Source organism: Chlorocebus sabaeus, chromosome 21 (assembly GCF_047675955.1).
Source record: "Chlorocebus sabaeus isolate Y175 chromosome 21, mChlSab1.0.hap1, whole genome shotgun sequence".
Classification (NCBI taxonomy): Eukaryota; Metazoa; Chordata; class Mammalia; order Primates; family Cercopithecidae; genus Chlorocebus; species Chlorocebus sabaeus.
This window is the reverse complement of record NC_132924.1, coordinates 6,070,743-6,088,289: the sequence shown is the minus strand read 5'-3', so window position 1 is coordinate 6,088,289 and position 17,547 is coordinate 6,070,743. Positions and strand designations below refer to the sequence as shown.

The 17,547-nt window shown below is 50.8% G+C and overlaps 1 protein-coding gene across 1 annotated transcript; it reads right to left on the bottom strand.

Annotated features, from left to right (window-relative positions):
• Positions 1-12,779: 12,779 nt before the first annotated feature.
• LOC140709633 (uncharacterized) lies at positions 12,780-17,156 on the bottom strand. Its single transcript, XM_073008832.1, has 2 exons — positions 17,044-17,156; positions 12,780-16,528 (listed from the first exon to the last, which is right to left on the bottom strand). Exon 2 carries the CDS (start codon positions 16,511-16,513, stop codon positions 15,686-15,688), a length of 828 nt encoding a protein of 275 aa, XP_072864933.1. The 5' UTR covers positions 16,514-16,528; positions 17,044-17,156; the 3' UTR covers positions 12,780-15,685.
• Positions 17,157-17,547: the final 391 nt, after the last annotated feature.

Genomic DNA, 17,547 nt, shown 5'->3' with positions numbered 1-17,547 from the left:
TAGGCTGGTGGGTGAGGAGAATTGATTCTATCAACGAGGTTAAGGCCTGAGGGTCTTGGGAAAAAGGGGGGTTGTGAGTTTTCCAATTGTAGAGGTCGGAGGCAGAAAAGGGCCAGTACTGGATCACGCGGTTGACCGTGCGAAGGGGGAAAAGGGAAGACTGCCAGGTGGGAGTGCCATCCGGGTCTTCAGTCCGCCGCAAGCGGAGACGAGGTGTTGGTGGCGGCGTTCTAGGGGTTAATTCAGGCGGGGTTGGAGAGGGAGGCGAGGTCGAGGGAGGGACCGATGAGGGTGCTGGAGAAAGAGTAGGGGCCGAAGGAGTAGTGGGAGGGAATGGGGATAGGGTGGGGGACGAGGGTGAAGCGTAAGGTGGAGGCCTCAGGAGGGGGTCGTGAGGAGGAGGAGGAGGAGGAGGCGGAGGGTCGAAAAGGAGGAGGTCTTGCTGAGTTCCATCAGGGAGGACTGGCTTAGGGGGATCCGAAGTCTGATTCTTTGGGGCTTCCACGGCAAGGAGGGTAGATTGGGACGGGGAGGGGGAATGAAAGAAGGGTTTCACCCAGGAAGGAGGGTTTCGGACCAAATCTTCCCAGGTGATTATGTAGGCCACTTGGTCCTGGTGTCCTTGTGGCCCAGGATTCATCACTTTTGCTTTAACCTGTAAGATAATGGAGAGGTCAAATGTTCCGTCTTGGGGCCACCCAACCTGGAGGGTTGGCCATTCAGACGAACAGAAAGTTTTCCATCGTCCTTTACGGACTTCCACGGAGAGATCGCGGGCTCGCGCCCGGACGTCAGGGAAGTGGGTCAAAGTCAAGGCTAAAGGAGTTGTTAGTGTCTGTCCCATAGTTTCGTCCAGAAAGTCACGCACACACAAGGACGAAATGACAACAATATACACAGTGACCAAACAAACACAGAGGAGCCGCGCGGCCAGAGAGTGGCGCCACAAGATTACAAAAGATTCAGACGGCAGGTGCAACCTGCCGACAGAGACGTCAGCTTTCCTTCCGAAAACCGCCAGGGCGTCCCCCGGGGCGCAAGGGGGAAGGTGCCGGACACGTCTGTCCCCCTTTCCCACTTGATTATTCAGACGGAGTACTCCTCAGAGCTAGCCGGCAAGACAAACAGAGCACAGAGCAAAACGAATGTACCTGACAGAGTCCGTTCGTTCGTCAGTCGGTGGCCCGGGCCAGTTGAGTCTCCACCGGAGGGGTCGAGGGTCCTCGGGCGACCCCCTTTCCCGGCCAACGCACCAAATGTAGGAACCCAGTTTTCAGATTCCTTCCTGGGCTGGGGTCGCCGCGAGAGACCACTCGACACGGAAGTCACAGCGGAGAGATTTATTGCTAGCGCGCTAGGGTCCTATGTCCAAAGTTGGCCACAGGACCCCGAATGCTTGTTACAGACAGTTTATAAAGGAAAAAACCACAAAATTTTACAAAGCTTGAGGCGCAAGATGATTGGAGCAGGTTATGGCCTGAGCGAGATGTCTTACTTTAATTGGTTGGTTTGAACCTGGTTTGAACCCGTGCGGGGTATTTCCCGGACTTGTTCTACTGTTTGAGTTCCAGGAATATGGGTGGGTGTTTTAGATAGCCACACGGACATCAGGCGGGTGCTTTAGATGGCCACCTGGTCGTTGGGTGGGTGCTTTTAGATAACCACCTGGTGTGGCTTTTCTAAGCTTCTAAGTTTCTAAGTCTCTAAGTTTCTGAGCTTCTAAGTCTATAAATTTCTAAGTCTCTAAGTTTCTAAGCTTCTAAGTTTAAAGGTTTTTAAGTTTCTAAATCTATTTTCAAGTTAAATAAAATATTTGACTCTTGTTCATTGTCTGTTGGCCTGAGATTCATAACTTTCCTCACCAAAAATCATACTTTAATTCTATTGGCTGTGAAGATTTCTCTCCCGGAAGGAGCTGAAAAGAGCATCTAACTCACCCTAGGAGGGGGTATCAGGACATGCTTATAAGATAAGGTAGAGCTAGGACTGAGTCTTGGCAGAGAAATCAGAGTGAACTGGAGAAGAGAGTCGGACATTCTAGATAAAGGTAAGCATCCTCAACGGCACAGAGATGTCAGAGTGTATGGGACATGCAGGAACTGTGTGTAAATCAGAACAGCTGAAAGGGGGTACGTGGGATGCCACACATGGGTGAGTCTGAAAAGTTAGAGAGAGATCAGAGCTGAAGGGCCTTATTAGTCATACAGAGGGGCTTTAATTATATATATCCCTATAGCAGCGAGAGGAGCCATCAAAGGATTTTAATTAGGGGAATGAAACAATTCTATTTACTTCTAGGTAAAATCATTTCACTGTAAATGGATAATGCATTTGCTAGTGGTTTTGTGGGACTGGGGAGAGGGAGTGGAATGTGAGACCGTGTGAGCATTTAGGAAGCAAGTTACAGAAATCCTGGTGAGAAGCTCTGTGAGTAATTCTCAAATTAGCAAGAATCCCATTCACAATGACCTTTGTTTTGGATGTGGAAACAGAAGGAATTTAGTTTGTCTTTCCTTTTTATTATTATTTAATGTAGGTTGTATCCCTTCCTGGGATTCTCCTGTCTCAGCCTTCCAAGTAGCTGGGATTACCAAGCGCACCACCACTCCCATCTAATTTTATATTTTTAGTACAGACAGGGTTTCACCATGTTAGCCAGGCTGGTCTTGAATTCCCTACCTCAGGTGATCTGCCCACCTCGGCCTCCCAAAGTGCTGGGATTAAAGGCATTAGCCACCTGGTCTGGCCCCAGCTAACTTTTTGTGTTTTTTGTAGAGACAGGCTTTCAAGATGTTGCCCAGGCTAGTCTTAAACACCTGATCTCAGCTGGGCGCGGTGGCTCACGCCTGTAATCCCAGCACTTTGGAAGGCCAAGGCAGGTGGATCACGAGGTCAGGAGATCGAGACCATCTTGGGTAACACTGTGAAACCCCGTAGCTACTAAAAAAATACAAAAAAATTTAGCCGGGCGTGGTGGTGGGTGCCTGTAGTCCCAGCTACTTGGGAGGCTGAGGCAGGAGAATGGCGTGAACACGGGAGGCGGAGCTTGCAGTGAGCCGAGATCGCGCCACTGCACTCCAGCCTGGGTGACGGAGCGAGACTCCATCTCAAAAAAAAAAAAAGAAAAAAATCTCCTGATCTCAAGCAATCCACTCATGGTGGCTTCCCAAAGTGCTGGGATTACCGTATGAGCCACCACACTGGCATTATTCTTTAAAAAATATTATGGCCGGGCACGGTGGCTCACTCCTGTAATCTCAACGCTTTGGGAGGGTGAGCTGGTGGATTACAAGGTCTGAAGTTTGAGACCAGCTTGGCCAGCATGGTGAAACCCCATCTCCACTAAAAATACAAAAAAAATTAGCCGGGCATGGTGACATGCACCTGTGGTCCCAGCTGCTTGGGGGGCTGAGGCAGGAGAATCGCTTGAACCCAGGTGGCGGGGGTTGCAGTGAACCGAGATCATGCCACTGCACTCCAGCCTGGGCGACAGAGCAAGACTCTGTCTCAAAAAATACAGATACAGATGTAGATATATTATGACCAGGCACTGTGCGTAACAAAACAAAACAAATGTATGTACACACGAAAAAATGGCAGTTGCTGCCACTGCACCTGACCCTTTTTCTTTTAATGAAAAAAATAACTTTTTCAGTCAGGGCATCACTATGTTCCCCAGCCAGGCTGGTCTCGAACACCTGGCCTCAAGTAGTTCTCCCAAAGAACTAGAGGTGTGAGCCACCACATCGGCCTCAGACTCTTTTTAAAACAAAAATGGGACTGGGCGCAGTGGCTCATGCCTGTAATCCCACACTTTGGGAGGCCAAGATGGGCAGATGATTTGAGTTCGGGTGTTCGAGACCAGCCTGGCCAACATGACAAAACTCCATCTCTACTAAAAATGTAAAAATTAGCCAGGTGTGGTGGCACACGACTGTAATCCTGGCTACTTGGGAGGCTGAGGCAGGAGAACCACTTGAACCCAGGAGGTGGAGGTTGCAGTGAGCCAAGATCACACCACTGTGCTCCAGCCTGGGTGACAAAGCAAGACTCTGTCTCAAACAAACAAACAAACGAAAAACTGCATACGCTTCTGTCACTTGCTTTTTTACTTACTACCTCAAAATTTTGAGGTTCATTCATCCAACAAATATTTAGTTAGCCCTTAAATGTGTACTCAGAAGCAGCCAGGCATGGTGGCTCATGCCTGTAATCCCAGCAATTTGGGAGCCCGAGGCGGGCAGATCACGAGGTCAGGAGATCAAGACCATCCTGGCTAACATGGTGAAACCCCATCTCTACTAAAAATACAAAAATTAGCTGGGTGTGGTGGCGGGCGAGCCTGTAGTCCCAGAGTAGAGGCAGGAGAATCACGTGAACCCGGGAGGCAGAGCTTGTGGTGAGCCGAGATCGCACCACTGCACTCTAGCTTAGGTGACAGAGTGAGACTCCATCTCTAAAAGAAAAAACAAACAAAAAACAAAAATACGTTAAAAAAATGTACTCAGAAGCTAGGGACCCAGCAATGTCCTTGCCTTCAGAGGATTTTCATTGCAGTGTAGGAACCTAGTTTTTAGATTCCTTCCTGGGCAGGGGTCGTCGCGAGAGACCACTCGACACGGAAGTCACAGTGGAGAGATTTATTGCTAGCGCGCTAGGGTCCTATGTCCGAAGTTGGCCACAGGACCCCGAATGCTTGTTACAGACAGTTTATAAAGGCAAAAACTACAAAAATTCACAAAGCTTGAGGCGCAAGATGATTGGAGCAGGTTATGGCCTGAGCAAGATGTCTTACTCTAATTGGTTGGTTTGAACCTGGTTTGAACCCGCACGGGGTATTTCCCGGACTTGTTCTTCTGTTTGAATTCCAGGAATTTGGGTGGGTGTTTTAGATAGCCACACGGACATCGGGCGAGTGCTTTAGATGGCCACCTGGTCATTGGGTGGGTGCTTTTAGATAGCCACCTGGTGTGGCTTTTCTAAGCTTCTAAGTTTCTAAGTCTAAAAGTCTAAAGGTTTCTAAGTTTCTAAATCTATTTTCATTTCCTCCTCTTTTTGTGACCAAGAGGCTCAATCTTGAGCCTCCTCTTCTGTCCTGAGGGCTTGGTATTGTAGGGTCAGGACCATAGCCTGCAGAATGTTTAACTTACACGGCCGGAGAGTCAGGATGAGCATGAGTAGGATAAGGGGGCCTAAGATGGTGGAGACTAAGGTGCTGAACTAAGGGGACTGGTTGTACCAGCTTTTAAACCAATTTTGTTGAGACTCTCTTTTTTTTTTTTTTTTTCGTTTGTCTAATCTTTCTCTTAGTTTTGCCATAGAATCTTTAACCACTCCTGAATGGTCTGCGTAAAAGCAACATTGTTCTTTGAGGGCTGCACAGAGCCCGCCTTCCTTTAAGAAGACAATTTTTAGTCCTCGTCGGTTTTGCAATACAACTTCAGACAGAGAGGTTAGAGATTCTTCAAGTTTTGAAATAGAGTGTTCTATGGCTCTAAGGTCCTTGTAGGAACCTAGTTTTTAGATTCCTTCCTGGGCAGGGGTCGTCACAAGAGACCACTCGACACGGAAGTCACAGTGGAGAGATTTATTGCTAGCGCGCTAGGGTCCCATGTCTGAGGTTGGCCACAGGACCCCGAATGCTTGTTACAGACAGTTTATAAAGGCAGAAAACCACAAAATTTTACAAAGCTTGAGGCGCAAGATGATTGGAGCAGGTTATGGCCTGAGCGAGATGTCTTACTTTAATTGGTTGGTTTGAACCTGGTTTGAACCCGCGCGGGGTATTTCCCGGACTTGTTCTTCTGTTTGAGTTCCAGGAATATGGGTGGGTGTTTTAGATAGCCACACGGACATCAGGCGGGTGCTTTAGATGGCCACCTGGTCGTTGGGTGGGTGCTTTTAGATAGCCACCTGGTGTGGCTTTTCTAAACTTCTAAGTTTCTAAGTCTCTAAGTCTCTGAGCTTCTAAGTCTATAAATTTAAAGGTTTTTAAGTTTCTAAATCTATTTTCATTCCCTCCTCTTTTTGTGACCAAGAGGCTCAATCTTGAGCCTCCTCTTCTGTCCTGAGGGCTTGGTACTGTTGGGTTAGGACCATAGCCTGCACAATGTTTAACTTATCTTTAATAAAGGCGAGTAAGCGGTTAAGTATACACAGCCCGAAAGTCAGGATGAGCATGAGTAGGATAAGGGGGCCTAAGATGGTGGAGACTAAGGTGCTGAACCAAGGAGACTGGTTGTACCAGCTTTCAAACCAATTTTGTTGAGACTCTCTTTCTTTTTTCCGTTTGTCTAATCTTTTTCTTAGTTTTGCCATAGAATCTTTAACCACTCCTGAATGGTCTGCGTAAAAGCAACATTGTTCTTTGAGGGCTGCACAGAGCCCGCCTTCTTTTAAGAAGACAATTTCTAGTCCTCGCCGGTTTTTTTTTTTAATACAACTTCAGACAGAGAGGTTAGAGATTCTTTAAGTTTTGAAATAGAGTGTTCTATGGCTCTAAGGTCTTTATTTATGGCTGCCCTAAGTTGTTGCAGATGGTAGCTACCACGTACTAAAGCTGCTGTTCCGGTCCCAACCCCAGCTGCTACCCCCACTCCTAGCATTACAGCGAGGGTGAGTGAGACAGGTTTCCTTTTGGGTCTACTATAAGCTTTCTGTTCATACCGGAGGTCAAAGGAGTTTCCAGAGTGATAGTATACTCGGGGAACAACCTGTACTGACATGCAATAGTCTGTGCTGCGGTTAAACGCTGCTGTGGATACACAGGGAGTGAGTCCAGTGTTGCAAGCCTACCAGTCTGTCCCGGAAGGGACCAAATAGTGATTGGAGCTAGGCACTGTCAGAGTCTTGTCACAGAGATGCTGATGGCTAGTGGGTACCTTTTCTATACAGATTCCTGACCCGGAAACTTCAGCCAGGGTCAGCTTTTTATGCTGATCCTATGCACATCCAGTAGGATTAGTGGAGTTGGTGAAATTATTAGTGGAGGCAATGCCCTCATAATAAGGGGGGGCTGTCGCTAGGCACAGCCAACAAGAGGAGGTGGATTCTGGCCTGGTCTGGTTCAAGGCAAAGTAAGAGCCCTTTTATGAGATTAAGGAGCCTGTCACCTAAGCCCGGAGAACTCAAGGGCAGGGTAGTGCCTTGAGGGGCCTCCGGCTGAGGAGGCCTTGCTTCTGGTAAAACTGGGTTTTGCCTTATTGAGACAGGAGCTGAGGCAGGGCTGACTGCTAGTCTAATTTGGATGGGGATCCTAAACAGTGGCTTTTGGTGTAAATATAGGCCCCATATTAACCCTGACATCTAGCGGCCATCAGATTTCGCCGCTTTTTTGAATTTGATGCAGACCAGATTACAATCAGCCGAATACCGGGTTCTGGTGCAGGGCTTAACAAAGGACATGGATATGTACCATGGTGTTGTGGCCCATTTTCATTCTCTATTATTACTAGTTACACAAGTCCAGCTAGCACAATACAGGGTTATATCCCCGCAAGTTTGTTTTATTTTTCCTGTCCGGAATTCGGGGCAGGCATAGAACCCGTTCCGGCTTATGGACACCCTTCTAGCCTGTTTTCTCCATGCTCCCCCTTCCATGTTATCTACCCCTGCTACTTTATCTAGGTTGAGATAGAGGTCAGGGAACCAAGTTCCCACAGGGGCAATTTGTGAAGTCTCATATAAGACTTCATGGGTGTTAAAATTAGTTACTCTCCAGGTTAGGTTAAAAGGTTGGTGGGGGTTTTTGGTGTCAGCGACGCGGGGAAGGAGGGCTAGTAGTAAGTAAAGGGTTAGGTACGAGTAAGTCTTATCTTGAGGGGGTCCTCGGAGCGACGGAGTCTCCATGTCCTAGGTGGTCCGGGCGTCTCTGGAGCAGCCTTGGTGTGGGATGCGTGGATCCAAGTGGCGATTCCGTCAACCTTTATGGCTGTGGGTGTGGTCAGGAGAACAATGTAGGGTCCTTTCCACCGAGGCTCCAGTCCTTGAGAACGGTGTTGTCTAACGTAGACGGAGTCCCCCACCTGGAAGGGGTGGCTGGTCTGCGAATGTCCTGGCCGGTACAGTTCTGCCAAGGGGGCCCAGATTTGGGCCTGTACTGCTTGTAGTCCTTTTAGCTGGGCCTGCAGGTCTGTCTTGGAGTTGGAAGGAGAAAAGGAATCAAGTAGGGTCGACAAAGGGGGAGGTCCTCCGTAGAGGATTTCATATGGAGTGAGCCCAAAGCGGTTAGGCGTATTCCGGGCTCTTAAAAGAGCTAGAGATAGGAGGCGTCTCCAATCTTTTAAGCCAGTCTCTAAGGTCAATTTAGTAAGGGTCTCTTTTATTGTTCTATTTATTCTTTTTACCTGTCCTGAGCTCTGGGGTCTATAAGCACAATGCAATTTCCAATTAATTCCCAGTATCCTGGCTAGCCCCTGACTTACCTGGGAAACGAAGGCCGGCCCGTTGTCTGACCTAATTACCTTGGGAAGTTCAAATCTAGGAAAGATTTCTTCCAGAATCTTCTTGGCTACTATGTGTGCCGTTTCTTGCCGGGTGGGGTAGGCTTCTAACCATCCTGAAAAGGTATCTACAAACAGTAGTAAGTACTTATACCCAGCATAGTGAGGTTTTACTTCAGTGAAGTCTACCTCCTAATAAGCCCCCGGGCGGCTGCCATGGGTTCGTATTCCTGCTGGCACTCGAGTAGCCCCAGCGTTCACCTGCTGACAGACCTTGCAGGCAGAAGTCACCTGTTCTATTAGAGTACTTGCCTTAGGAATTAGAAAGTCAGTTTTTTCAATCAACATTTTTAACTTCCGGCTACCTAAGCGTGTCCAGGCGTGCATCTGCTGGATCATAGCCACGGCTTCTTTTTGTGGGAGGACTGTCTTCCCTTCTTTTTCTCAGTTCTTGGTGTCCTTGTTTTCTATAGTTCCTATGGCTCTTGCCTCTTCCTGGTCTTCTGGGGTGTAGGTGTGTCTATCCTGGTCGGTTTTGTTGGGTTCTGAGGCTAAGGTTAGTACTTTTGCCATGGCTGCCTGCTTGGCCACGTGGTCTGCCTGTCTGTTTCCCACTGCAACTGGATCCTGTCCTTTCTGATGTCCGGGACAGTGGATTATGGCTACTTCTCGTGGGAGGAAGAGGGCTTTTAATAAGGCAATTATTTCAGCTTTGTTCTTGATTTCTTTTCCCTCTGATGTTAGGAGACCTCTTCTTTCATAAATACTTTTATGGGTATGAGCCGTTGCAAAAGCATATCGGCTATCTGTATAAATATTAGCCTTTTTCCCCTTGGACAGCTCTAGGGCCTTTGTTAGCGCTATTAGCTCAGCCTTTTGTGCAGACGTGCCAGGGGCAGTGACTGCGCCTAAATGGTGGTGTGGCCATCTACCACTGCCGCTCCCGCCCTCCGGGTACCTGAGTCAAGATAGCTGCTGCCGTCTGTATACCATGTGTGGTCCGCGTCTGGGAGTTCTGTGTCCTTGAGGTCCTCCCGCGTTCCGTGGGTTTCTGCCAACACCTGCCGACAGTCGTGAGGGCTCAGTTGGTCTCCTGGTAGCGGCAGCAGCGTTGCAGGGTTCAGGGTGACCGGAGGGCCAAACTGGACGCGGTCTGTGTCCAATAGGAGGGCCTGGTAGTGGGTCAAGCGTGCACTGGTAATCCACCGGTCCGGGGGCTGTCGCACTATGGCCTCTAGAGCATGTGGAGTAATAACAGTCAATGGCTGCCCAAGGGTTAACTTAGCAGAGTCTTTGACTAACATGGCAGTGGCTGCCATGATGCGGAGACACGGGGGCCAACCGGCTGCTACAGGATCTAGCTTTTTAGACAGATACGCTACCGGTCTCTTCCAGGGCCCTAATTTCTGGGTTAAGACTCCTTTTGCAATTCCTTGCCTCTCATCTAAGAAGAGGGTGAAAGGTTTTGAGGTATCCGGTAACCCAAGGGCTGGGGCAGAGAGGAGTGTTTTCTTTAGAGTCTCAAAAGCCAATTGATGTTCCTCCTGCCAGGTAAAAGGGGTACTTCCCTTGGTGAGGGTATAAAGGGGGGCGGCCAGTTCAGCAAAACCGGGTATCCACAAGCGACAGAACCCAGCAGTTCCCAGGAATTCACGCACCTCTCTGGGATTCTGGGGCGGTGGAATGCGAGCCACAGTCTCTATGCGCCTAGGGGTGAGCCACCTTTTCCCCTCACTCAGTATGTACCCCAGGTAGGTTACCTTGGTCTGACAAATTTGTGCCTTCTTGGCGGATGCCCGGTATTTTTTTTTTCACCCAGTTCCTGGAGTAGATGCCTAGTACCTTGCATGCAGGCTTCCTTTGTGGGGGCCGCCAGGAGGAGGTCATTTACATACTGGAGCAAGGTCACTTCTGGATGCTGGGTCCGGAAGTCAGTTAGGTCCCGGTGGAGAGCCTCATCAAAGTGAGTGGGAGAGTTCTTGAACCCTTGGGGAAGTCGGGTCCAGGTCAATTGGCCCGAAATTCTTTTTTTCAGGATCTTTTTACTCAAAGGCAAAGAGTTCTTGGCTTTGGGGGGCCAAGGGTAGACAAAAGAATGCATCTTTTAATTAAGGTGCTGAGCAAGTTGTAAGGCACTCAGCTCCTGAAGTAAATGCCTGGTAGGCACACTGGTCCTTATCTACTTTAGGCCGCCTCCGCTTTTCCCCCTGTCTCCCTGGCCTTTTCTCCATTACTACTGCCGCCAGGATTTTTGTTAAATACTTATCTCTCTTTTATCTCTTTGATCCTCTCGTTCCTCTTGTTCCTTCGCTAGCCTGGCCTTCTTTTCCTCGGGAGTTTTTTTTTTTTTTTTTCTTATTATACACTTTTTTGTCTTTCTGACTAATTCCTGTAATCTATAGGTCTGGATCCTATCTAATCTTTGGAGTTTCCCTCTAATATTTAGTGCTGCTTGGTCTATGAACGACATGGCCACGGCAGCCTTATGTTCTAGAGCCTCTGGATTAAATGGGGTAAACATTCGGAACCCTTCTAGAAGTCTTTCCATAAAGGCTGCCGGGTTTTCGTCCTTTCCCTGAATTATGGTCCTTACCTTGGCCAAATTGGTGGGGTGTTTCCTTGCCCCCTTGAGACCCGCCAACAGAGCCTGGTGATAGATTCGGAGACTCTCCCTACCTGGTGCTGTCTCATAATCCCAGTCTGGGCGGGTGAGGGGAAATCCCTCGTCTATTTCGTTGGGGAGCTGGGTTGGAAGGCCTCCTGGCCCCGGCACATTTTTCCGGGCCTCCAGGAGGACTCGTTGCCTTTTTTCGGTGGTCAGAAGGACCTGCAAAAGCTGTTGACAATCATCCCAGGTAGGCTGGTGGGTGAGGAGAATGGATTCTATCAATGAGGTTAAGGCCTGAGGGTCTTGGGAAAAGGGGGTTTGTGAGTTTTCCAATTGTAGAGGTCGGAGGCAGAAAAGGGCCAGTACTGGATCGCGCGGTTGACCGTGCGAAGGGGGAAAAGGGAAGACTGCCAGGTGGGAGTGCCATCCGGGTCTTCAGTCCGCCGCAAGCGGAGACGAGGTGTTGGTGGCGGCGCGGAACGGCGGAGGGGAGGAGGGGCGCGGGAGTGGCGGTCGGCCGGACGCCGGGCCACCACCAGGGGCGGGCTCCCCTGACCTCTCTTTTTTTTTTTTTTTTTTTTTTTCACTGCGCAACCCCTTCGACCTCGCCTTTTACCGCTGGAGGCACGCAAACCCCGGGAATGTGGCTGCGAGCGCGGCCGGGCGGGCCGCGGGGCGGGCTTCCGGCCCCCTGACGCGCGGAGCGAGCGGGGAGGACGGGACGGTGGCGGCGTTCTAGGGGTTAATTTGGGCGGGGTTGGAGAGGGAGGCGAGGTCGAGGAAGGGACTGATGAAGGGGCTGGAGAAAGAGTAGGGGCCGAGGGAGTAGTGGGAGGGATTGGGGATAGGGTAAGGGACGAGGGTGAAGCGTAAGGTGGCTGAGTTCCATCAGGGAGGGTAGATTGGGACGGGGAGGGGGAATGGAAGAAGGGTTTCACCCAGGAAGGGGGGTTTCGGACCAAATCTTCCTAGGTGATTATGTAGGCCACTTGGTCCTGGTGTCCTTGTGGCCCAGGATTCATCACTTTTGCTTTAACCTGTAAGATAATGGAGAGGTCAAATGTTCCGTCCTGGGGCCACCCAACCTGGAGGGTTGGCCATTCAGACGAACAGAAAGTTTGCCATCGTCCTTTACGGACTTCCACGGAGAGATCGTGGGCTCGCGCCCGGACGTCAGGGAAGTGGGTCAAAGTCAAGGCTAAAGGAGTTGTTAGTGTCTGTCCCATAGTTTCGTCCAGAAAGTCACGCACACACAAGGACGAAATGACAACAATATACACAGTGACCAAACAAACACAGAGGAGCCGCGCGGCCAGAGAGTGGCGCCACAAGATTACAAAAGATTCAGACGGCAGGCGTAACCTGCCTACCGATTTGAGGAGGCCAACAGAGTCGTCAGCTTTCCTCCCGACAACCACCAGGGCGTCCCCTGGGGCGCAAGGGGGAAGGTGCCGGACACGTCTGCCCCCCTTCCCCACTTGATTATTCAGACGGAGTACTCCTCAGAGCTAGCCGGCAAGACAAACAGAGCACAGAGTGAAACGAAAGTACCTGACAAGAGTCCGTTCGTCCGGTCAGCAGTCGGTGGCCCGGGCCAATTGTGTCTCCACTGGAGGGGTCGAGGGTCCTCGGGCGACCCCCATTCCCGGCCAATGCACCAAATGTAGGAACCTAGTTTTTAGATTCCTTCCTGGGCAGGGGTCGTCACAAGAGACCACTCGACACGGAAGTCACAGTGGAGAGATTTATTGCTAGCGCGCTAGGGTCCCATGTCCGAGGTTGGCCACAGGACCCCGAATGCTTGTTACAGACAGTTTATAAAGGCAGAAAACCACAAAATTTTACAAAGCTTGAGGCGCAAGATGATTGGAGCAGGTTATGGCCTGAGCGAGATGTCTTACTTTAATTGGTTGGTTTGAACCTGGTTTGAACCCGCGCGGGGTATTTCCCGGACTTGTTCTTCTGTTTGAGTTCCAGGAATATGGGTGGGTGTTTTAGATAGCCACACGGACATCAGGCGGGTGCTTTAGATGGCCACCTGGTCGTTGGGTGGGTGCTTTTAGATAGCCACCTGGTGTGGCTTTTCTAAACTTCTAAGTTTCTAAGTCTCTAAGTCTCTGAGCTTCTAAGTCTATAAATTTAAAGGTTTTTAAGTTTCTAAATCTATTTTCAGGAGGACTGTCTTCCCTTCTTTTTCCCAGTTCTTGGTGTCCTTGTTTTCTATAGCTCCTATGGCTCTTGCCTCTTCCTGGTCTTCTGGGGTGTAGGTGTGTCTATCCTGGTCGGTTTTGTTGGGTTCTGAGGCTAAGGTTAGTACTTTTGCCATGGCTGCCTGCTTGGCCACGTGGTCTGCCTGTCTGTTTCCCACTGCAACTGGATCCTGTCCTTTCTGATGTCCGGGACAGTGGATTATGGCTACTTCTCATGGGAGGAAGAGGGCTTTTAATAAGGCAATTATTTCAGCTTTGTTCTTGATTTCTTTCCTCTCTGATGTTAGGAGACCTCTTTTTTTATAAATACTTCCATGGGTATGAGCCGTTGCAAAAGCATATCGGCTATCTGTATAAATATTAGCCTTTTTCCCCTTGGACAGCTCTAGGGCCTTTGTTAGTGCTATTAGCTCAGCCTTTTGTGCAGACGTGCCAGGGGGCAGTGACTGTGCCCAAATGGTGGTGTGGTTATCTACCACTGCCGCTCCCGCCCTCCGGGTACCTGAGTCAAGATAGCTGCTGCCGTCTGTATACCATGTGTGGTCCGCGTCTGGGAGTTCTGTCTCTTTGAGGTCCTCCCGCGTTCCGTGGGCTTCTGCCAACACCTGCCGACAGTCGTGAGGGCTCAGTTGGTCTTCTGGTGGTGGCAGCAGCGTTGCAGGGTTCAGGGTGACCGGAGGGCCAAACCAGACGCGGTTTGTGTCCAATAGGAGGGCCTGGTAGTGGGTCAAGCGTGCATTGGTAATCCACCGGTCCGGGGGCTGTCGCACTATGGCCTCTAGAGCGTGTGGAGTAATAACAGTCAATGGCTGCCTAAGGGTTAACTTAGCAGAGTCTTTGACTAACATGGCAGTGGCTGCCATGATGCGGAGACACAGGGGCCAACCGGCTGCTACAGGATCTAGCTTTTTAGACAGATACGCTACCGGTCTCTTCCAGGGCCTTAATTTCTGGGTTAAGACTCCTTTTGCAATTCCTTGCCTCTCATCTAAGAAGAGGGTGAAAGGTTTTGAGGTATCCGGTAACCTAAGGGCTGGGGCAGAGAGGAGTGCTTTCTTTAGAGTCTCAAAAGCCAATTGATGTTCCTCCTGCCAGGTAAAAGGGGTGCTTCCCTTGGTGAGGGTATAAAGGGGGGCGGCCAGTTCAGCGAAACCGGGTATCCACAAGCGACAGAACCCAGCAGTTCCCAGGAATTCACGCACCTCTCTGGGATTCCGGGGCGGTGGAATGCGAGCCACAGTCTCTATGCACCTAGGGGTGAGCCACCTTTTCCCCTCACTCAGTATGTACCCCAGGTAGGTTACCTTGGTCTGACAAATTTGTGCCTTCTTGGCGGATGCCCGGTATTTTTTTTTTCCCAGTTCCTGGAGTAGATGCCTAGTACCTTGCATGCAGGCTTCCTTTGTGGGGGCCGCCAGGAGGAGGTCATTTACATACTGGAGCAAGGTCACTTCTGGATGCTGGGTCCGGAAGTCGGTTAGGTCCCAGTGGAGAGCCTCATCGAAGAGAGTGGGAGAGTTCTTGAACCCTTGGGGAAGTCGGGTCCAGGTCAATTGGCCTGAGATTCCTTTCTCAGGGTCTTTCTACTCAAAGGCAAAGAGTTCCTGGCTTTAGGGGGCCAGGGGTAAACAAAAGAATGCATCTTTTAATTAAGGGGCTGAGCAAGTTGTAAGGCACTCAGCTCCTGAAGTAGATGCCTGGTAGGCACACTGGTCTTTTTTACCTTAGGCCGCCTCCGTTTTTTTCCCTTTCTTCCTGGCCCTTTCTCCGTTACTACTGCTGCCAGGATTTTTGTTAAATACTTATCTCTCTTTTATTTCTTCCATCCTCTCGTTCCTCCTGTTCTTTCACTAGTCTGGCTTCCCTTTCCTCGGGAGTTTCTCTTTTATTATATACTTTTTCTGCCTCTCTGACTAATTTCTGTAATCCATAGGTCTGGATCCCATCTAATCTTTGGAGTTTCCCTTTAATATCTGGTGCTGCTTTGTCTATGAACGACATGGCCACGGTAGCCTTATGTTCTAGAGCCTCTGGATCAAATGGGGTATACATTCGGAACCCTTCCAGAAGTCTTTCCATAAAGGCTGCCGGGTTTTTGTCCTTTCCTTGAATTATGGTCCTTACCTTGGCCAAATTGGTGGGGCGTTTCTTTGCCCCCTTGAGACCCGCCAACAGAGCCTGGCGATAGATTCGGAGACTCTCCCTACCTGGTGCTGTCTCATAATCCTAGTCCGGGCGGGTGAGGGGAAATCCCTCGTCTATTTCGTTGGGGAGCTGGGTTGGAAGGCCTCTTGGCCCCGGCACATTTTTCCGGGCCTCCAGGAGGACTTGTTGCCTTTCTTCGGTGGTCAGAAGGACCTGCAAAAGCTGTTGACAATCATCCCAGGTAGGCTGGTGGGTGAGGAGAATGGATTCTATCAATGAGGTTAAGGCCTGAGGGTCTTGGGAAAAGGGGGGGTTGTGAGTTTTCCAATTGTAGAGGTCGGAGGCAGAAAAGGGTCAGTACTGGATTGCGCGGTGGACCGTGCGAAGGGGAAAAGGGAAGACTGCCAGGTGGGAGTGCCATCCGGGTCTTCAGTCCGCCGCAAGCGGAGACGAGGTGTTGGTGGCGGCACGGAACGGCGGCGGGGAGGAGGGGCGCGCGACCTCTCTTCCCCCGCCCCCCGTGCAACCTTTTCGACCTCCCCTTTCCGCGCGACAGCGGACGCCGCCACGGCGTCCCGCGGGTTACCGCCGGAGGCACGCAAACCCCGGGAACGCAGCTGCGAGCGCGGCCGGGCTGGCCGCGGGGCGGGCTTCCGGCCCCCTGATGCGCGGAGCGAGCGGGGAGGACGGGACGGTGGCGGCATTCTAGGGGTTAATTTGGGCGGCGTTGGAGAGGGAGGCGAGGTCGAGGAAGGGACCGATGAAGGGGCTGGAGAAAGAGTAGGGGCCGAGGGAGTAGTGGGAGGGATTGGGGATACGGTAAGGGACGAGGGTGAAGCGTAAGGTGGAGGCCTCAGGAGGGGGTCGTGAGGAGGAGGAGGAGGCGGAGGGTCGAAAAGGAGGAGGTCTTGCTGAGTTCCATCAGGGAGGACTGGCTTAGGGGGATCCGAAGTCTGATTCTTTGGGGCTTCCACGGCAAGGAGGGTAGATTGGGACAGGGAGGGGGAATGAAAGAAGGGTTTCACCCAGGAAGGAGGGTTTCGGACCAAATCTTCCCAGGTGATTATGTAGGCCACTTGGTCCTGGTGTCCTTGTGGCCCACGATTCATCACTTTTGCTTTAACCTGTAAGATAATGGAGAGGTCAAATGTTCCGTCCTGGGGCCACCCAACCTGGAGGGTTGGCCATTCAGACGAACAGAAAGTTTGCCATCGTCCTTTACGGACTTCCACGGAGAGATCGCGGGCTTGCGCCCGGACGTCAGGGAAGTGGGTCAAAGTCAAGGCTAAAGGAGTTGTTAGTGTCTGTCCCATAGTTTCGTCCAGAAAGTCACGCACACACAAGGACAAAATGACAACAATAAACACAGTGACCAAACAAACACAGAGGAGCCGCGCGGCCCGAGAGTGGCGCCACAAGTTTACAAAAGATTCAGACGGCAGGGGGCGAGCTGCCTACCGATTTGAGGAGGCCAACAGAGTCGTCTGCTTTCCTCCCGACAACCGCCAGGGCGTCCCCCGGGGCGCAAGGGGGAAGGTGCCGGACACGTCTGTCCCCTTTCCCCACCTGATTATTCAGACGGAGTACTCCTCAGAGCTAGCCGGCAAGACAAACAGAGCACAGAGTGAAACGAAAGTACCTGACAGAGTCCGTTCGTCAGCAGTCGGTGGCCCGGGCCAATTGTGTCTCCACCGGAGGGGTCGAGGGTCCTCGGGCGACCCCCATTCCCGGCCAACGCACCAAATGTAGGAACCTAGTTTTTAGATTCCTTCCTGGGCAGGGGTCGTCGCGAGAGACCACTCGACACGGAAGTCACAGTGGAGAGATTTATTGCTAGCGCGCTAGGGTCCTATGTCCGAAGTTGGCCACAGGACCCCGAATGCTTGTTACAGACAGTTTATAAAGGCAAAAACTACAAAAATTCACAAAGCTTGAGGCGCAAGATGATTGGAGCAGGTTATGGCCTGAGCAAGATGTCTTACTCTAATTGGTTGGTTTGAACCTGGTTTGAACCCGCACGGGGTATTTCCCGGACTTGTTCTTCTGTTTGAATTCCAGGAATTTGGGTGGGTGTTTTAGATAGCCACACGGACATCGGGCGAGTGCTTTAGATGGCCACCTGGTCATTGGGTGGGTGCTTTTA